Genomic DNA, 22,330 nt, shown 5'->3' on the forward strand with positions numbered 1-22,330 from the left:
GGTCAGAAGTTTGACGTGTGTCACGGGACAAAAATCAAGGTGGTGGCAGAGCTGCATTTCTTTTTTGGAGGCTCTAGAGAAGAATCCATTTCCTTAAAATTTCCAACTTTTAGAAGTTGCCTGCATACCTTGGTTTATGGCCCTTTTCTTCCTCTAACTTCAGAGCATATCTCTGACCATTCTTCAATCATCACATCTCTCTCATAGCCAGGAAAAATTCTCCATTTTTAAGGAGCCATGTGATTAGATTGTGCCCACTTGGATAATCCAGGATAATCTCCCTATCTCAGAATCATTGGCAATGACATCTACAAAGTCCCTCTTACTGTAAAAGGTAATATATTCACTGGTTCTGGGAGTTAGGATAAGTACATCTTGGAGGAGTCATCATTGTGCCAACCACAGAGATTATGTAGCCCTAAGTGGAACCCTCTCTGTAGATCAGAAGATCGGGCAGTGCATTACAGGTGGGTGTATTTTAGGCCACATCAGATGTGTTTTAGCATACATACCATTTAAAATGTAGAAATAGAATGTCATTTATTCTCAAAGAATTAAAATATGTGTATTTTGGTAAACAAAAATGCATATATGTATTTTATTATGTTCTTATGTAAAAGAGGAAAAAATAAATAGATGGACTTTGAAACCTTATATGAAATCACCTACTGTGATAACCTGAAGCCCAGGACTAGGTGTTAAGCCACTGAAGTGCTGGTTCATTTGACCCTTTATGAAGATCACAGTGAGCATGTTTCCTCTTGGTGCTTCTCTGCTAAGATGCTTATGAATTTAGAAGACCTGCAGGTGACTCTGGATGGCAGCTTCTGTTGATCTCTACAAGATGCCTAAATAGCCTCTCCTCAAATGAAGAGTTGATCCTTGTTTCTATGTAGCCAATGGACATTCTGTAGATTCATTTCCTCATTCATACACATTCATCATTGTAACCGGTAATTAGCCCTTTGTGGGGAACATTAACAAGAACCCCTTCATGAATTTAATCTGACCATCTGATTCTGATTCTGATTCATGTCCTGTTCTCATCTTTCTACTCTTGTACCAGCTCTCTGGATAAGCTGTGAGTAGAAGTAAAACATTCCATGTGAGAAAGAAAAATGAGGTCTGGGAGAGAAAGAAAGGAACTTTGTGATTTACAGTTGCTCTTCAAAAATAGGCCTGACCTTTTGCTTTAAAAGACTTCAGGAAGGAAATGTAGTAGCTGAAATTATCCACAGACAGGGCTATTTATCTTAGGTTCCCATCAAATGGAAAATAGCACTTGTTTGTTGAATACAGAGTTCCAAGTACTTGCTGATCACTGGAGCCATTAGTACTGGGTATCTTCCTGGGTTTTGTTGGGTAAGAGTTTATCTATGTAAGAAGTCACATTATACAAACATATACAAATTCACATAAAACCACCTCATATTTGCCAAATACTTGATTCTGTAAAGTTCTTTCACCTCAGCTATTTCATCTGGTCTCACAGTAACTTGGAAGGTGGTCAGAGCAGATAAGAAAATGGAGACACAGAGCAATTAGCCATATTCTCATCTCACTTGGTCACAGGGCTAGGTAGTGGGAGTTTAGATTAGAACCAGCTTTCCTAACTTTCAAACCAGGGCTTTTCCTACTTGATTATGTCAATTAAAAAAAAATCCAGTAACTCAAGAGTTAAAGTAGAGTTTTAATGACTTCATAACTGTCAGAGTTATAATACCAATTTTCACTTACAATGTATATTTAGGCTCATTTGACTGTAATTTGGTGGTAGGGGAGAATAAGAAACAGAAAAAGAAAATGGCATTTCATGCAGTATTATATAAAAACATAATAAGATCTTGAAAGCTGCAATATTATATAAAGAACCAAGAAAAAACAAACACTTTCTGTACTATTTTAGAACATGGTTTTAGCACATGGTTTTGATCACATAATGAATATAAAGATCAAACAGTAAATGCAGACATGACCTTTGAGCTTAATTGTTCAACATGCACAGAGCTGAGCACTTTCTGATCAGTGTAATTAATCCCACCCAAAAAGGGGTAAATGATATGCCTTTAAGTCTAAAGTTAGGCTTAGAATTCAGAATTCTACCTTTTACCCTATATGTTTCTTTTCCTCACTTTGTCTAATTTGAGTCAGTTGTAGAAAAATTATTTTTACTTAAAAAAATGGTCAACACATTTTTAGGGCTGGTTTGGGAATTTTTCTGGATCCAGAAAAACCATAAACTTAACCAGGTTGATATTTTGTTTTTGTTTTTGTGCCAATAAAAGTACACACAAAACCTTTCTTCTTGGTTTTACTCAACAATTTCTAGCAAATGACAGTTTTTAATCTTTCAAAGATATACTTCAAAATTAAGTGATTTGTCTTTTTTACCTAATAATTTCTTCCTGACTCTTGAAATATTTTTCTAGCCATATTGAATATTGACAGGGAAAAGTCTCCACACATACACAAGATTCCTCTTAAATTCTCATATATATTTTGCTGATGATATTTGTGGCAGATAGGAATATTGCAATTCAGTTAAATAGATGAAAAGTGGCTTCTGTTTGGAATACTACAGTAAGGAATTAGGTCTGGGTCACATAAAGGGCAGGCTCATGAAGGCTGTCCAGTACTACTGTCTTACCTCATGCAAGGAGCATAAAATAACTCTTCAGGCTTTTATTCATCAAAATGGAATGTGTTTCATTAGGAATTCTACTCAAAGAGTGAGACTGCTTACTGAGAAAATTATGTAGCAATCATCTTTCCCTAACCTAAAAAATAAAATACAAATGTGGAAAAGTTCACAGCATTTCATGCCCCCTACCCTGCCCTCCCATGACCACCTGGAGACATGGTTGAACCAAGAAGATGTATTGTGGACCCTCAGTGGTCTCAATATTAAGAGTCTGTGCAATAACTTCGAGGTTCTTCTCTGATTAGCTGTGTTTTCTCATTTGCATTTGTAGGCTGGAGAACAACTGGAAAGTCCACATCTAAAAATAAACAAAGCAAAGCAATAAACACCCTCTTATTATGTTACATTTCCTTTAATGGGGCAAGTGGTAGATATTTTTGTTGAAATGATGATTGGCAAACCAATTCAGTTCATAAGATATTGAGGATGCCTACCCTTTAAAGGACTTCAAAAGGGAGGAGACACTATCTTTACTCTTCATTTAAGTTCTGTCAGTTATAGAATTATAAAACAAAAGCACTGAACCCAGCTTTCAACTTGAAGCAATTGCTGAACCTGGTGAACTTGAGCCATCTTGTGGGGATGAGGACAGGTCTACCACATATGTCATATAGACTCTAGTGTATATCTGTATGCAAAATGCCCCCTAAAGTTGTTCAGTGCACAATTACATATATGGTCCTGGTTGGGAGAGAGGTCAGAATTTGGAGCTTGCTTAGATGAAAGTCTAATAGGAAGCTTCCCACATAATGCTGTACCCAAAATGGTTATCACACTCTAAGTCACCATACCCCTAAATCTATAAGGAAATTTGTTAGGCTTGCGTTTTGGTGCTGAGGTGAAAGAGGAAAGAGCTCCCCTACAAATACTTAATGGCAAGCCAATGAGCATACATATTGGCAGACCAAATTTAAATATCTATGTGTTCCAGGAAACCTCAAGCTGATAATTTAGTTTAAAATGGTCCAGTATAAGATGTGCTCCCAAGCACCTAGCAGAAGAGAATGGCTCCACCTTCAACACAGGTCTCAAAGATTCATTAAAATATTGCTTAAATACATGAACTCAAGGTAAAAATGAATAGAGAGATCGGGGAGATATAGAGAAATAGAGAAAGACCCTCAAAAAAATAACTAAAAAATTGCAAGAAACGTAACTCATAGTGAAAACAGAGAGAGAGAGAGAGAGAGAGAGAGAGAGATGGAAAGATTGAGAAGGAGGGAGTGAAAGATTACACACAGAAACAATGCACACTGAGTGAGAGCTAGTAGAAACAATAGGCCAAATCAGACCCACAAAGACTTCAAGTCCTGCACTTTTAAGACATAGAATAAAAAAGAGTTGCATGTGTTTTTTAAGTGACCAAGTAGATTTTGAAACTATTAAAAAAGAAGTTGAGATTAAAACATCTGAAATTTAAAAACCTGATGAGTGGGTTTATAGCTAAAGAGAGAATGAAGTGGAAGACAGATCTGAGGAGGTTAACCAGCATGTAATAGAGAAACAAAGAAATAAAATATGAAAGAGGTTAAAAGACATGAGGAATAGAGTGATAAAGTCTAACATATCTGATAAGACTTTCAAAAAAAAATTAGAGGCAATATTTTGAAGATTTAATGGCTAAGAATTCTCTAGAAAGACACCAATCCCCAGATTCAAGAACAAGTCAGGATAAATTAAAGATAAAGTTATATCTAAGACATCTTAGTGACATTAAAGAAAACCAGTGGTTTCAACAGCAGTCTTATCTCTGAATAGCAAATGTGTAGGCCAGAAAACTATGGAATTATACTTTTAATATGTTAAAAGAAGTATCTATCAACTAAATTTGTTTACAAACTGTGCTATTGTTACTTTTTAAAAAATCATAATATAAAGGCATTTTCAGACAATAAAAATGGAAATTGTGCTACCAACAGACTCAATTTAGAAGATGTGATTCAGGCACAAAGAAAGTGTTACTAGATGGAAAATTTGTGCTGTAAAAAGGAATGATGATTAGTAAAGAAAATGGTAGATATGTGAATAAAACTAAATGATTATTGACTATTACAGCAATAATAATTTATGAGCCTTAAATTAAGATCAAACTAGAATATAGCAATGGTGTATAAATCAGAAAGGGAGTGATCAGAATTAAGGTATTACAGAGGTCTTGTATTGTTCAGGAGGGGTAAAGATAAGAATTAACTTTAAACTTTGATAACTTAAGTATGCCTGATAAATGTTTAGAGTAACCCTTAAAGAACAGAGCAAAGAATATAATTTCCCAACTGGAGAGGAAAAGAAATGAAATATGAAAAAAAATCTTTCATTACAAAAGAAAGAAAAAAGAAAAGAGAAACAGAAAAAAAGTCAATTTAAAGTGATAATTACATATAACTAATTATAAGTAAGTAGCCCAAGTTACTCAGTAAGTAATAGAGCTGGTAATCAAACGTAGGCAGTATTTCTTAGAGTCTGTTCTCTTAAAAACTGTGCTATACACAAAAAGGAAGTATATATACTTCCTGTGCTAGTAGGAAATAATTGAAATATATAGTTAATTATAATAAATACAAATGGACTTAATACTTTATTTAAAAGAAAAACTTTCTCAAACTGAATAAATCCCTCCCCCCCCCCACCCCACGTTATAAAACACACATCAAAGGACATAAAGACAAAAAAGTTGATAGTGAAAAGATGTAAACATCTTACCACACAAACACTAATAAAAAGAAAGCTGATGTGGGGCTCCTGAATGACTCAGCTGGTTAAGTGCCTGACTCTTGATTTTGGCTCAGGCCATGATCTCACAGTCATGAGATGGAGCCCCGAATTGGGCTCTGAGCTGGGCATGGAACCTGTTTGAGATTCTCTCTCTCCCTCTGCCCCTCCCTGGCTCAGGCGCACACTCTAAATAAGTAAGTAGGTAAGTAAATACATAAATAAATAAATAAATAAATAAATAAATAAATAAATAAGAGAAAGCTACCATAACTTTAACAGACAAAAAGCATTGATAGAGCTAAAGAGTAACTACATAATAATATAATATTCAATTCACCAAATAACTATAAAAATTCTAAACTTATATACACTAATAAAATAGCCTCAAAATATATGAAGCAAAACTGATAGACTTTATAGAAAAATAGAGAAATCCATCATCATAGTGGAAGATTTGAATGCTTCCTCCAGTAACTGGTGAAACAAATCTTTAAAGATATAAAGAATTTGAAAAGTACAATGTTGTGGACTAAACTGTGTCGCACATACCTCTTCCCCCTGCCCCAGCTCATATGTTAAAGTTCTAACCCCCAGTACCTCAAATATGAATCAAATTTGGAGAGAGGGTTCTTAAAGAGGTAATTAAATTAAAATGAGATCTTCAGGGTGGGCATTCATTCGGTATAACTGGTGTCATTATAAGAAGTTATTAGGATACAGATACACAGGGGGAAGACCATGTGAAGACATAAGGTGAAAATGACCATTTACCTGCCAAGAAGAGAGGCCTCAGAGGGAGTCAATCTTAATGACACCTTAATCTTTTACTTCTAACCTCCGTACTTGTGAAAGAATAAATTTCTGTTGTCAAGCCACCCTGTCTGTGGTTCTTTGTTAACAGCAGCCCTAGCAAACTAGTACATACAATAAGTTGGGTTTATTTAACAGTCATATATGGAACGGTGAACCTAACAAATGCAGAATGTATTGTTTTGAAGCAATGTGGGACATTTATAAAAATTAAGTTCTAGGATACAGAGCAAGCCTGAAGACATTTTGAACTATTGTATCATGCTCTCCATAATTTCTGATCACAGTGTAGTTAAGTTATAGATGCAAACAATAATAAAAAACCTGAAAAACCCCACAGGTCTACAAATTAAAACTTAGGCCTAACTTAGAGATCAAAGAAAAAATTATAATGGAAATGAGAAAATATTTAGGACTCTGATTATAAGAACAATATAAGAATGTGTGTGTGTGACACTAAAGTGTTACTTATAGGAAAATTTATAGCCTTTAATGCTTAATATCACAAAAGAAGAAAGGATGAAAAGAAGTATAAAATTTAAGAAGTTAGAAAACTAACAATAAATTAATAGAAATAATAAAGAATAGAAATTAAATAGAAGCAAATATACAAGAGAATCAAAACCAAAAGTTATTTGAGAAGACCAATTAAATTTTCAAATATCTGGTAGAACGGCTAAAAAAAATGGAAATAACCAATATAGGGAGTGAAAAATGGGACAGTAATGCAAATACATGAAAGGTAATAAGAAGAAATTTTGAAGAACTATTTTTTTAATAAAGAAAATCTAGATGGCCTATAGACATTAAATACATTGAATCAGTAACTTAAAATTTGTACAATCACACATTAGCCCAGAAAGTCCTACAAAATCCTGTAGAAAGAAATAAATATAATAATACACAAACTCTTTAAGAAAAGTTTAAAAAGAAGGAATCGTTTCTAATTTATTTCATGAGGCATAATCTTGATATAGAACCCTATAAGGAAATTTTGACAAAGGAAAATTATAAACCAACTTCACTCATTAATATAGATACAAACATCTAAAACAAAACATTAGCAAACCCATTTTATCAAAAAATAGTTAATTCATCATGACTGCATTGGGTTTATCTCAAGAATGCAAGATTGTTTTAACATTGGAAAAATAACATATAGTTCTTCACATTAACAGATTAAGGGAGAAAAATCATGATCATCTCAACTGATGAAGAAAAAAATATTTGATAAACTTTCACACTCGTGACAAAGTTCTAACAAAAAGGAACAGAGACAAAACCTACAGCAAGCCTCATAGTTAAGATGCAATCTTGAAAGCATCTTCTCTTCAACATTTTACCAGTAGTCTCAGCAAAAACAGAATGGCAAGACAGAGAAAAAAAATTATAAGAGATGGGAAGGAAGAATCAAAACTATCACTGTTCACACATGATACAAGCAATTATGTAGAAACCCTGAAGAATTTACAGATAAATAATTGGAAATAGAGAGCTTAGCTAGTTTCTTTAATTCAAAATCAATGTTTAAAAAAAGCACATTTCTGTATACCAAAACAATGTAGAAAATTAATGTTATTTATTTGTAACTATATAAAAATGGATAAAGTATTCAGGAATAAATGTAGCCAAAAATACATAAGATATCCTTAGCAAAAGCCAGTAAAGAAGGGATATACCATGTCACATGTTAGAAGACACATTTTTTAAAATGTCAATAGTATGTAACTGATCTACAGAGTCACTGCAATTCTAAACAAGATTTCAAAGGTTTTATTTAAATATCTTTTGTTTAAAAATTGGACAAAGCTGATTCTAAAATTTATATGGAAAAGCAAAAGGCCAAGGATACATAAGACTTCCCTGAAAAACAGAGTGGGAAGACTTGCCTAAACAGTACCAGGAATTTTATAAATGGGCCTGGTGTTGCATACAGATAGACAAAATGAGGAGTGAACCAGAATAGAAAGACCAGAAAGTCCTCCATATATCTATTGAAACTTAGTGTATTCTGAAACCAAGACTAGAAATCACTGTGCTCTGACAATTTTTTTCTATATGTAAAACTTGAAACTGGAACCATACATCATATGACATATAAAAATCAGTCCAGATGATTAAACATGTAAATGTGAAGAGCAAAACTATAAACTTTGAAAGGACCACATAGAAGAACCCCTTTATATCCTTGGGATAGGAAAGATTTCTTAAAATACAAAAATCACCAAAGATAAAGACAACAATTGACATTTTATTACATTAAAACTGAGAACTTTGGTGTATCAAAAGATACCATAGAGTGAAAAAACACCAAGACATAAACAGAGAATACATTTTAAACAAACATGATGAGTTAATACCCAAATATAAAAATATCAGTTAGAAAAAAGTACATGATATAATGAAAACCTGCAGAAGATTTGAATAGGCATTTCATAGAAGGGAAAACTCAAATTAACAACATAAGAAAAGAGATAAAAATTAGAACCACAATGGCATACCATTTCCCACTCACCAGATTGGCACACAATTAGTCTGGTGATATTAAGTGTTGACAAGGATGTGGAACAACAGGAACTCTCATTAACTTTTAGTAGTAATGGAAATTAGTGCAATAGTTTTGCAGAACAACGTGGCATTATGTAATAAAGTATAGATGTACAAACAATTTGACTAAGGTATTTGCTGTTAGCACTTATGCACCAGAAGATATGTATAAGAACATTCATAGAAGCATTGTTTTTAATGGACAAAAAAGTGGAAACTACCCAAATATCTGTTAGCAGTAGAATGGGTAAATAAATTTATGGGATGTTCTCACAGAAGAATACTATACAACAGTGAAAATGAATGAAAGGCAGTCATAATGTGAATGGATCTCAGAAATAGTATGTTGAGGGGCGCCTGGGTGGCTCAGTTGGTTGAGCAATCGACTTCGGCTCAGGTCATGATCTCATGGTTTGTGAGTTCGAGCCCCGTGTCGGACTTTGTGCTGACAGCTCAGAGCCTGGAGCCTGCTTCTGATTCTGTGTCTCCCTCTCTCTCTGCCCCTCCCCAACTCATGCTCTCTCTCTGTCTCAGAAATAAACATTAAAAAAATTTTAAAAAGAAAAAGAAATAGGATGTTGATTTTTGAAAAAAAAAAAGAAAGTTGGAGGATAATTGTTGAATATAAGCCCATTCACTTAAAGTTCAGAAATATGCAAAACCAAGCAATATATGGATTAGGAATGCAAATTTCTTTATTTGTAATGCTAAAAAGAATATTAAGGAAATTATTACATTATAATAGCCAGGACATGGAGACAACCTAAGTGTCCATCGATGTTTGAATGGATAAAGAAAAAGTGTGTGTGTGATAGAATATTATTCTGCCATAAAAAGAAAGAAATCCTGCCATTTGTAACAACATGGATAGAATGTGAGTACATTAAACTAAGTGAAGTAAGTCCGATAAAGACAAATACTGTATAATCGCACTTATATGTAGATTATAAAACTTATTGGAGATTGGATTTGTGGTTACCAGAGGTGAGGGTAGTTAAAAGGTACAAACTTGTAGTTATAAGATGAATAATTTCTGGGGATGCAATATACAACATGATGACTGTAGTTAACACTGCTCTATGGTATATTTGAAGGTTGCCAAGAGAGTAAATCATAAAAGCTCTCATCACAGGGAAAACCTTTTTTTCTTTTTTCTTTTTGTATCCAAATGAGATGATGGATGTTATCTAAACATATTGTGGTAATCATTTCATAAATATATATAAGTCAGGTCATTGTATACTTTAAACAATGCTGTACATCAAATATCTCAATAAAACTGAAGGAAAAAAATGATTACAAAGGATTTATGATAGCAGAGGGAAAAGTCAATAGGAACTGAAAAGGTAGTGGCATATTCTTTTTATAAAAGGTATAAAGTCAGGTCATAATATTTGTATGTGTTTAGTATTTAATAAAAACAATAACAGATTAAGGAATTAAGTGAATTACCCCCAAACCTCAACCAATAACCTGTATTTAGGGCTTGAAATGGAATTGTCTGACTCCAAAGCCCTTGGTTGTAGCCATAATAGTATCTGCTCTCAAAGTAGTTGGCATAAAAGGCTAATAATCCACTTTCTCATTTTCCCTTACTTTGTGAGTTGGTTAGGCCTGTGGCATCTTCCACTCCCTGCCATGGGTGAATTTGCAGAGAACAAAGAACCTTCTCCTTTTCTGTAGGAAGGGTATTTAATTTCTTTCTCTAATCAAATTTTGTTTACCCTTCTCCTCTATGTTTGTTTGTTTTTTTTTAAGTTTATTTATTTTTGAGAGAGAAGGAGGGAGAAAGCGAGAATCCCAGGCAGGCTCCATACTATTAGCAGAGAGCCTGATACAGGACTTGAACTCATGAACCATGAGAACATGACCTGAGCTGAAACCAAGAGTCAGACGCTTAACCGACTGAACCACACAGGCACCCCTGTGTATTTGTTTAATTGAGGTAAGATTCACATAAAATTAGTCATTTTAAAGCAAACAATTTAGGGGCGCCTGGGTGGCTCAGTCGGTTAAGCGTCCGTCTTCGGCTCAGGTCATGATCTCGTGGTCCGTGAGTTCGAGCCCCGCGTCGGGCTCTGTGCTGACAGCTCGGAGCCTGGAGCCTGTTTCAGATTCTGTATCTCCCTCTCTCTGACCCTCCCCCATTCATGCTCTGTCTCTCTCTGTCTCAAAAATAAATAAAGGTTAAAAAAAATTAAAAAAAAAAGCAAACAATTTAGTATAATACACCACTTCTATCTAGTTATAAGACATTTCCCCCAAAGGAAACCCAGTACCTATTAGGCAGTTGCTCCCTGTTTCTCCCTTCCCCAGGCCCTGGCAACCATCAGTTTTCTGCCTCAATGGACTTGTCTGTTCTGCTTATTTAATATAAATGTATCATGCAATATTTGTCCTTTGGTGTCTGGTTTCTTCCACTTAGCATAATGTTTACAGGTTCATCTACATTGTAGCACGTGTCAGTATTTCATTCTTTCTATGGCTGAATACAATTCCACCTCTCCTCTACTTTTTGTCCTTTCCTCCTCAGAACCTCCTGGGTTTCTCTTAACTCCTTTTCCCCTTTATCTAGTTAAATTTTACGGCTCTTGCTCTTCTCTAGCAAAATGTCTAAGATTCTAGCTGCTTTCTCTCTATCATACTTGGATGGGATGAGCCCTTATCTGAACAACTCCCATTTTGGGGTTATTTGCAACTGTGATCTCTGTACAACTACTGCTTTACTCAATTCCTTGATAAAACTGTTCAGTAGAACAGCCCAATATGATTTTAACTGCTTTGTCTGGCATGGAGAACATTATTTGCCATCTTATCTACAGGGTGTAGGGAGATACTGTGCCAAACGCTTTGTTGGTATCAAGATTCATCCCTTCTAGGGTTATCCATCCTCATAATCTCCTACACCTCAACTTCTCCTTTTTTATGTCTTCAGCTTTAAATGTCACTTCCTCAGGGAAGCTAGCTTTACCTGCATCCTTTGGTTTGCTTTGCCAGGGATAACTGGTCCCCATTTATGCTCTTGTTTCTGTTCCTTGTTACATTGTCTCACAAGTCAGGCCTCCTAGTGTTTATTATCACAGCCCCTGTGCCTCTTCTTTGGTGTGCTTATACTCATAAATTAGCCAGCTCTTTTGTGTCATTATTTCAATTTGTCTCCCATCTCCTCTGCTAAATTGTAAAATCCAAGATAGCCCAGTCCATGTATTTTCTTTTTCTAGCTCCTACCACAGTGTCTAACAAATATTAAGTGCTCAATAAATGTTTGCTGTGGGAAAACTATCTTAATAAACCTGTCTAGTAAACAGGTTTTTACACTGTTTGTTTGAACCTTGGCAGCCACAAATTGAAGAAACTTTGGATCCACTTTGAGTTTCTTTTGGGTCAGCATTCTGAGCTGACTCACTTGTCCTGGTCCCCTGGCCCAGAGCCTTGATGATGCTTACTTGGTGGATTTATATAAAGAAGAAGTAAAGGACTTTGGATTAGTTAGTTGCAAGAATTTTTTTTCTATGAATTAGTTTTAGAAATGGGTCCCTTTTGGTTGGGGGGAAGAAGGTAGGAGGGAGATTGAGTGGGGGTTGGTGAAAAGAGAGAAGATGAATTTAATCTCTTCCTTGATGCCCTTTACCTGAGCAGCAAAGTGTGATGAATGCTACAGAGCAAATGTAATAAATGTCTCAATATCTTGGCTGAGAGCAGGAGTCTAATTACAAGCCATATGGCCTCTTCAGCACAGTGGCTGTGAATTTATTTGGGTTTTATCCAGGTGAGTAACAAGAACAGTTAAGCAATCAATAGATTTTTCTATTACTGAATATCACATGTTTAGAACCAAGGTCAACTCTATAAAATCTTCTCCTTAGATATCTTATTCCCTCTCCTTCCAAAAAATGGGGAAATCGTGATTGCATGAAAAAAATCTTTAGGGTTTAACTGGGAGTTTTCAGTCCATTGCCTTCAGTTTGGGGGAAAAAAACCAACACTGAATTTAGCTGTTGTAATCTTGGATTGTTTTACCAGGGTGTTTAGAGATAACTGGTTCTCACTTACGCTCTTGCTTCTGTATTTTGTTTCTCTCTCTCTCTCTCTCTCTCTCTCTCTCTCTCACACACACACACACACACACACACACACACACACACGCAGAGTTCCAGGAAACAGGGTATCTGAAGATGGTCTACAGAGTTCTCTTAGCTAGCAGTAGTATTCTGATTTCATTGTGGTCTTCAGCTAACAGGAGTATACTGGGTCTAAATGAGATTGTTTTAAGTATACCACTCAAAAACTCACAAAGTGGAACTTCGAATTTGTGAACATTTGAAAGGAAGGGAAATCACCTGGTATTTATTACCTTTACCTTTCAAGTTTCAAACTTTCCAAGATGAAAAAGAGGGGGCGATGGGCTCCCCCCAGATACTTTCTTTCTTCTGTTTGATCCTAATTGATTCATAAGAATAATAGAATTTCTCTGTGTTCCTAGGATACAAATCTCTGTGTATTTTTATTTTGAAAAGAGATGGATATCTGTTTACAAATTCTATAGTTTCCTGTGAATATTGAAGAGTCCACTGGAATTTCCCCCTTTCTTAAGTGTAGAAGCTGGATTATACCTTCTCAGATAGTTGAAAGAGACATAATAACTAAAGCTAATCTTTCCTCTCTACTACCAAATCCCACCCTGTACCACTACTCCCAAATAGAAACTGGTACCATTTACAGCATCAAAACGTATCTTAGGCTTTAGCCAGTGTCAAGGAGTAGGTATGTTTGTAATATGTACATAATAAAAAATATCCAAGAAAAATTGTAGACTTTAAATATAAAACTAGAATATTAACTATCTCAAGTCAAGTGAAAAACATCTGTAATGTTTTTTAATAAGTCGGCTGGCTAAAAAAGTTTGATATTTTAAATTTGGATTTTCATAAATTAAGAAATATCTAGTGTTCTATAACGTGTCCTTAAAAGAGAAGTTTGAGGTGTTTATTCACTGAATTCAAATCACAAATGTATTTCTCTAGTTAGCTTCTTTCTTCTTTGTTAGTCTAATTAGGCATAAGGAGGCAATAAAGTATTAAGGAGCTATAACTTTTAATCTGGAGAGAAGATAATCTCATATTAGTTTTAGTATAGTTTTTATCTTGGCATTTCTGAGAATTGCACTTAGAATAATATAAGATATGCTAGCCATACTTCTTTGAAAATTAATACTCAAATATGAAAAATACATTTTCATTTGTAATATTCATATACTGGTCAAATCTCTAAGTACAGTATAATCTGTAGCATAGCATTTACATTGATAATTAATATAAAACCCTTGCTCCACCTGCTTCTCCCCACCCCACTGTATCATCTCAATTAGCTTCAGTCTTCCCTGAAAGTAGGGTATTATGCTCCACAGGCATTTGTTCTATTACTTGCCAATGAGTATCAAGCTTGAAATGTGGATTTATAGTCCACTCAGAGAAATGTTTTATCAGTACTGGCTACATAATTAGCAAAACACAGTGAACAATGAAAAATGTGTTATACCTGATTCAAAAGCTAAGAATTTGAAGTGAGGCACCTGGGTGGCTCAGCTGGTTAAGTGTCCAACTTGAGCTCAGGTAGTGATCTCACAGTGCTATTTGTGCTAATAGCTCAGAGCCTAGAGCCTGCTTCAGATCCTGTCTCCCTCTCTCTTACCCCCCTCCCCCCATCCATGCTCTGTCTGTCTTTCTCTGTCTCAAAAATGAATAAACATTAAAAAAATTTTTTTTAAAAGCTAACAATTTGAAGATGGTGACAGCAGAGTAATAAACCAAGTGTTGGAATTCTAGCCAGTGCAATAAATCAAGAAAAATAAATAAAAAGCATGTAGATTGGAATGGAAGAAATAAGACTATTTCTATTTGCAGAGGACATAATTGACATCATAGAGAATCCCAAAGAATTCACACATATCAATACAAATTAATGAGTGAGCTTAACAGGAACACAGGATACAAAGTCAGTACACAAAAATAATTGTAAATACTTGTGATGAACAAGTATTTAAGTATTTAATCTGGAAACCCAGATTAAAAGCCAGTGCCATTTACAGTAGCTCTCCCCAAAATGAAATAGTTAGGTATCCATTTAACAAAACATATTCCATCTCTGTATTCTGAAAACTACAGAACACTCATAAAAGAAACCAAATGAGACCTAAATAAGTAGAGACACATCCCATGTTGTTGAATTAGAAGATTCAACATAGTAAAGATCTCAATTTTTCCCAAACTAATATATAAATTTCATGCAATTTTAATTTTGAAAATTGGTATTTTTCTGTAGATTTAGACAACCTGATACTAAAATTTATACAGAAAGGAAACCAAACTAGAATCACCAAAACAATTTTGAAAAACAATAAAGTTAGAGGAATCACACTAGCTGATTTTAAGACTTACTTTAAAGTTGCAGAAAGCAAGATGTGTGTGTTATTGGTGAAGGGATAGATATAGATCAATGGAACAGAATAGAGTCAATAAATAGACCCATAGAAATATAGTCACTTGATTTTTAACACAGGGACGAAGATAATTCAATGGAGAAAGGATAATCTTTTCAACAAATAGTGTTAGAACAATTAAACTCCATGTGCCAAAAAGGCCCACCAAAGTTGACCTAAGTCTACACCGTAAACAAAAATGAACTTAAAATGGGTCACAGATCTAAATGTTAGACATAAAACTATGACACTTTTAGAAAACACTGGAGGGGTGCCTGGATGGCTCAGTCAGGTGAGCGTCTGACTCTTGATTTTGGCTGAAGTCATGATCTCATGGGTTCGTGGGTTCAAGCCCCATATTAGGCTCTACGCTGACAGTGTGGAACCTGAGGAGCTTGCTTGGGATTCTCTCTCTCTCCCTCTCTTTCTTCTCCTTTCCTGTGTGTGCATGCTCCCTCTCTCTCTCAAAATAAATAAACTTTAAAAGAGGGGAAGAGAACATTGAAGAAAATCTTTATGACATAATGTTAGACTCAAAGTTCTTAGACATGACATTAAAATCATAATCCACTTAAAAATCTGATAAATTTTTCATCAAAATTTTTGCTATGCAAAGAAGCAGCAAAAAATATGTAGCCAGGATAAGAGTTTTGCAAAACAGAACCCATAAATATTTACACAAAAAATTTTTTTAATGTTGTTATTCTTAGAGAGTTGGTGCCAGAAGGTTGGTATAAACTTGCTTTTGACTCTATAATCCTTCTGTGGTTGTTGAATTTTTGAGTATCTCTCACTTTCATACAAAGTCCCAAACCTCCTCACCATTGGCAGCTTTCAAATGAGGTTAGGCAGCAGTCTGATAAAAAATTGTGGAAAGGTAAGGGTTGACTACTCAGATTTCTTCCACCTCTAAAATCCTAGGATTTTATGATTAGATTCAATATAAGGTAATAATTCCCCAAGTGAGAAAATGTTTGCCATGTTTCATTTAATTTCAGAATCACTGAAAAAAAATCTTGAAGTGCTAATATCTCACCAGTGCCTTCTAATGGACTCAGATATTGATGTATGCTGCCTATCATTTTTCATGAGTAGCTTGATATCTGCATGATTAGTAGCACCTTTCAAGAATATTTTCTTTAACAACTTTAAATGGCCCCCCTTCTTTTGCAGAATAGAAGATACCACATTATGTTTATTGGATCATAGTCCAGAAAGCAGAGTCTTCTCATGGAATCTGCTTTTTCATCTTTACAAGTCTTAATGTTTATTTTATCTGTAAACATAAAGTCTCTGAATTAGTGAATAAAAATCTGAAATTAACTAGTGCAGCTAGCTACAAATAAGGCATAGATTTTCGTAATGAAATGTTAGATTGAAGAGCAGTGGTAAATTTACTGGATGGTTAATGAGTTTTTTTTTTTTTTTCAACGTTTATTTATTTTTGGGACAGAGAGAGACAGAGCATGAACGGGGGAGGGGCAGAGAGAGAGGGAGACACAGAATCGGAAACAGGCTCCAGGCTCTGAGCCATCAGCCCAGAGCCTGACGCGGGGCTCGAACTCACGGACCGCGAGATCGTGACCTGGCTGAAGTCGGACGCTTAATCGACTGCGCCACCCAGGCGCCCCTGGATGGTTAATGAGTTTTAGCTTCATGGACCTCTATCTGTGCAAATCTTTCTAAGGGCCTTTTGGGGCCCTAGCAATGTGCTTATATTTTTGTAGATTTGCAAAAGTAAGATATTTTAATCATAATTAGCAAAAACACTGTCTCTTTTCACTTTGACTTTCCCTCCATCATACTTTTCTTCTTAATGAGTGGCAGCAGGGGGGCTATGGATGTTTTGAGGGATTCAGTTAAGAGGAAATAGAGTTAAATGATAAGTTTCATTTGGACTTAGAGGGATATGTTTTTGTGGTTTGCAGCAACTCTGTTTATAGTTAATTATTGCTAGCCATACTGGCATGGGAATGGCTCGAGGAATACTATAGCTCCCTATGCCAGTTCACTTGCTGAGGAGACATGAAGATCCATGCCACAGGTGATGTCACACTATATGAATGTGCCCAGGGGGCTCTGATACTGGAAGTATTAGGTGATGTAGAGGCAACAAAGTTGGAAATGTGCAGACTTAAAAAGTGGTCTGTGAAAAATTCTTCCAAATCTTACAACATATATAGGAAACAGACTAGATTAGTCTTCCCAAATTTAAAGCAATCCCTAAAAATTTAGACATTATTATTAGTGAGTTGTAAAACCAAAAGAAATTTTTCTACTCTACCAATGAGAGAAAACAAATTTTGATCAAACATGCTAGAGGAAAAACAATTAGTTTTCTACTCTTCCTACAGAAAACGACATTCCAATATTATTATTAAATGAAGAGGCGAAGAATAATGAATGCATCCCGAAAACATAAGGAGAAAGTACTGTAGAGGTGTGTCGGGCAGTTAATTAAACTATTTGCTATTTTTCTAGATTTTCTGATACATGATATTTTCAGTTTTTAAACTTTTAAATTTGTTGTGATTTCATTTTCTCATTCCAAATAAATATTCACTTTCAGATCTAATTTTGTATTTGTAATTTCGTGCTTTTTTTTTTCTTAAGAGGACTGCCCAAATAGTGTGTCAGGCCCTATAAAACCCGGATCAACTCTGCATAGAGCTTTTAAATATTTAGCCATAGAATAAAGCTTGTCCTTTTGCTTAAGGACTCTTGGTAACACAATCAGACTTAGTCTAGAATATGACCTCTGCAATGGAATTGGTAGCTCTGGGGAGTCAGAACTAAGAACAGTGAGAGGCACACAGATTTATCACTAGTCACCCTGCAGGAAGGAAACCTGGGTGGAATTTGGCACTGAGAGTAAATTTCTGTTCCAGAAAAGAAATCTTCTGCAAAGGAGGTCTGCTGAAATGACCTGGTAGAGCTTTTATCTAATTTAAAATAGAAAAGATTTTGAGGCTTTTCAGAGAAGTGTACATCAGTGGATTTGGGATATCTGGGTTCAATTCACCTAGTTTTGGTTTCTGCACTATACGGGAAAAGTTAAGATAAGGTTGACACAGTGGATGATGATGACAATACTCTCCTATCTCACGTCCCTTCCTATCCTCTGTCAATGATAGAGTACTGTACTGGGTTGATGGATGTTATGGGAGATCCTATAGACAACAGAGCCAGCTAATGAGATCTTAAAACAGTTTATCTCCCTTACAAAGGCAGATGGGATCATCATTCGTAAGCAAGTTATGTAAGGTCACTGGCCCTTCCATGGAGAGGAGTTTACATTTATACATTTCTGTTTAACCCATTTTTGAGTAGTGCTGCTTATTTGTTCTTTTTGGTATGTATGTCCTTAATAAAAGATTAGTTGTCCTTTTATATCCCAAATGAGGCAAAAGACAATGGTAATTGTATTTCACCATGGGCCCACAGTTTGTCTCTAAGGGCAATAACAAAAAATTGTTACAGTAACCCACCTATTTGCCAGACTAGCCACCCAGTGTTCCCCATAGGAAGGGGTCACATGTTGCAGGAAAATCCCTCAGTCTTCTCTTGATGCTGGCTGAGGCTAGCTCTGAATATGTGGATTTGGAAGGAAGCTTCATTTCCAGGGAAGAAAGATCACCCTTCCCCAGCTCTACCCAAAACTCATTACCAAGTAATTAGAAAAGAAAAAAAGTCCAGGGTTATTGATGTCCATTTTCTTCTATTTGAATAGAGATCTTTGTTAACAGGCTTGGTTCTCATATCTCTGGGTATTCCCACCCAAACCTCCCTGAACCTCCCTGAACACTCTTGTAACAACATCATGAATTGTACTGGCTTTGCTTTGTGATCAGCATATTTTGTGATTTATTTCTAATGGTGTCAGGTTCTGCTTTTCTCTGTGGCCAGGAAAAGTAACTGTTCCTTTATCCTCGCCCAAAAGAGGTACCAAAAGCTGACAATCTGTGGGATTCCCCTCATTGGGTTGTTGGATCTCTGTCACTTCAGTGATAACCATCACCAGGGACCTTGTCCTTGGTCAGGCCTGTGAAGGGACACCCACTAGCTCTGCTGTCATCTTACTCCACCTTTTTCCATGTCGGTCTTGATCTGCTCCTCAAGATCCTCTGGGGACACATAGAAGTCCTCTTCTGGCACTGATGATTTGGGCCGGCAGCGTCCACAGCAGCAGTTGCAACAGCAGCACAGGCAGCAGCAAAAATAACAGCCAGTAAAGAGTCCAATGATGACAAACAGGGTCTAGGGGAAACAGAGACAAACCAAAATAGGGGTGAGGAATGGTGGCGTGTGGGAGAAACCAGAAATTAAGTGTGCATCCATGTATCTTCAGAGACCTGAAGATGTTGCAGTTCCCCTGAGGACCACATATTCACCCGCATCCTTATTCCATGCAAGAACTAGCTTTTTAGTTGCCTTGGAAACAAATTCCTTATAAAGTTTTGCCTAACAAGTTCACAGGAAGTGACTTGTAGCCACAGTAATGAGGTGTGATACTTTCTTCTTTATTCATAAGCTATGGTGATCATTATTAAGAGGAGAACAAACGAAACAACAAACAGACAACCTCTACAGGTCAAATGAGCTAACCAAGGGGACTGAGTCATTCTCACCAAAGATAAGCTATTGATAGTTCTCCCCCACACCTCCTCATTTCCCTTAGTCACTAAGTCTTGCCAGAGTCTCTTTAAGATCTCTTACACCCTCTCCCTTGTCTCTCTCCTGACTGGTAAGGACTTTAGAAAGATCTCCTTATCTCTGCCTTTAACACATCAGTAGCCTCCTAACTAGCCTCCCTGCCTCCACTCTTGCCTCCTATTCTACTCTGCACATTGTTGTTGGAACTTACTGAAATACATTTCTCTTGAACCTATGCGGCAACTTTCCTGCCTCTCAGGAAAGACTGGAACTCCTTATTAATGGTCATCTGGCTTCAAACCTTTCCCTAATTAGCACAGCCCTATTCCTGCCATACCTTCCATAGCTTTGCTCTCCTTGTGGATTCATCTTCCCAGAGGGCTCCTTCCATTCCTCAGCCATCTAACAAATGCCAACTCTGAGTTTAAGATTCATCTCAAAGATCCTCTCTCTGACATCTTTCCTGATCCCCCCACTCTAGAACAATTACTCCCTCCTTTGTGCCCCAGTTGTACTCCACAGAAATTTCTCCCATGGTTCTGTTGATGTTGTTGACGCCTTAGGACATTTATCTGTTTACAGGTCTGTGTCACATTAGACTGCGAGAGTTTTGAAGGCTGTAACTATATGTTAGTCATCTTTTAATCCCTCCTACCTAAGGATTTAGTACCTGACATGTGGGAGACAATAAATACCTACTGAATTAATGAATGTATAAAGTAATTAATAGATAGATGAATAATTTGTTCCTTTTAGTGAACAGCCAGAACCAGGATTTCCCCACAAGCATATGAAAGGTTTGTTTACTAAGTCTGCCATAGCTAAAATGAAAAGAAACTCTACCAACCCTCAATTTAAGTTAAAATAAGCCAAATTTTTTAATTCAGCAATATAATGGTTGTAAAAAATATAGTATTTGAAATAGGAAGTGTTTTGAATAAGAATGCAGATTTTATCTAAAAAGAACAAAGAGGATAAAGATCACCTTTCGTGTATGCAGTTCTTTAGTAACTTAAGGTAGAAATCTTTAATGTTGATGAAACTCACCTGGCTCATTCCTGCTTTTTTCTGACTCTGGCCCCCATTATGGGGTGGAGCCTACTGTGGTTTGGAGTGAGGGAGCTTTAGTCACACTCTTGCACCTATAATCTTTTTGCTGTGGATACTCTATATTTTCATAGACTTAAGAAAATTACTCTGTGAAAAATGCTGCAACACTGTCCTCACCAGCTGCCTCCAAAACCTTCCTGTGCAGTATTCCTGAGCTATTGCCTCAACCAGCTCCTCCTTTCTCTACCTACTTTTGTCCTCTTATGTCTTTGCCATGCAATTCCCATATTTACTCTTCACTGAAAATTTTCTTTAATTCATATATTGTTTTGTTCTTTAATTAATCCAACTAGATTGGTTGCCTGCTACACAAATAGCCTTGACTTACATACTCATAGTACTTAGCACACTACTGAGCATAAGTAGGAGCTCACTATTTTTTTTTAATGGGAAGATTTATTTATTTTTTTAAATGTGTATTTATTTTTCAGAGAAAGAGTGCAAGCAGGGGAGGGGCAGAGAGAGGATCCAAAGCGGGCTCTGCGCTAACAGCAAAAAGCCCAAACTCACCAACCATGAGATCATGATCTGAGCTGAAGTTAGCCACTTAACTGACTGAACCACCCAGGTGCCCCAGGAGCTCAATATTTTTGAAATACATATTTTCAGTGGTACAATAAATCATTCATCTAATGCATACTCAATACATGATCATATGCGCCGAACCACTCTGATGGACATGGTGCAGTTAGGCTTTTGACATAAACAGAAGAAGGTACATTTTTTTGTGGCCTTACTTTTAAAGAGCCACATCAGAAATTATTTCATATATTTCTTATACTGCTGGACAGCGTCTGTTTTTCTATATGAATTTTTATCAACTTTGTCAACTTCCTCAGTAAGGAAACCTATTTGTTTTTATGCAGGCCAGCCCTAATATGCAACCAGGTATTAGTGTGTAAATTATCTAGAATGTCCGATATACCTTCCCAGGGAGAGAATGTCACACCTGGAGGTTAGGTTCCCAGGCAAGCCCCTTAAAGCCTACATTTTATGTGAACATTAAGTCAATCATAAGTGATATTGTCAGTATGTACACTCTTATTCCAAGGTCCAAATCCACTCAGCAGGAACTTGTCTCTCTCCCAGGTCTTCAACAATAGAGAAAGGGGATCTCAAGTGGGAATCCCAGTTATCTCCAGGAGAAGACATTTTTGGAGACTGTACAAGACAAATGTAGCTTTAGGTTGTAGACTCTCCATGCTTCTGTGCAAAAATATATTCTTTCTCTGCATATATAAAACTCCTCAATTTAGCAAGATTTATTTTAGTGGAAGAAAATAGCAATCAGAATCCTATTGACCATGCAACCCCTTTTT

The 22,330-nt window shown here is 36.1% G+C and overlaps 1 protein-coding gene across 4 annotated transcripts in view; it reads right to left on the reverse strand.

Moving 5' to 3' along the window:
• Nucleotides 1-1,670: 1,670 nt before the first annotated feature.
• Nucleotides 1,671-22,330, reverse strand: part of DNAJC5B (DnaJ heat shock protein family (Hsp40) member C5 beta) — an 83,854-nt gene continuing 63,194 nt past the window's right edge. For 3 of the 4 annotated variants that reach the window (XM_045455061.1, XM_045455062.1, XM_045455063.1), the window contains 2 exons: nucleotides 19,334-19,505; nucleotides 1,671-2,999 (listed from right to left, as the gene is read on the reverse strand). In XM_045455061.1, coding sequence (XP_045311017.1) covers nucleotides 2,905-2,999; nucleotides 19,334-19,505 — 267 coding nt within the window. In that variant the 3' untranslated portion in view covers nucleotides 1,671-2,904. The remainder of the gene's footprint in view (nucleotides 3,000-19,333; nucleotides 19,506-22,330) is intronic. The other variant, XR_006706613.1, reaches the window with a different exon arrangement.

The sequence above is a fragment of the Leopardus geoffroyi genome, chromosome C3 (assembly GCF_018350155.1).
Source record: "Leopardus geoffroyi isolate Oge1 chromosome C3, O.geoffroyi_Oge1_pat1.0, whole genome shotgun sequence".
NCBI lineage: Eukaryota > Metazoa > Chordata > Mammalia > Carnivora > Felidae > Leopardus > Leopardus geoffroyi.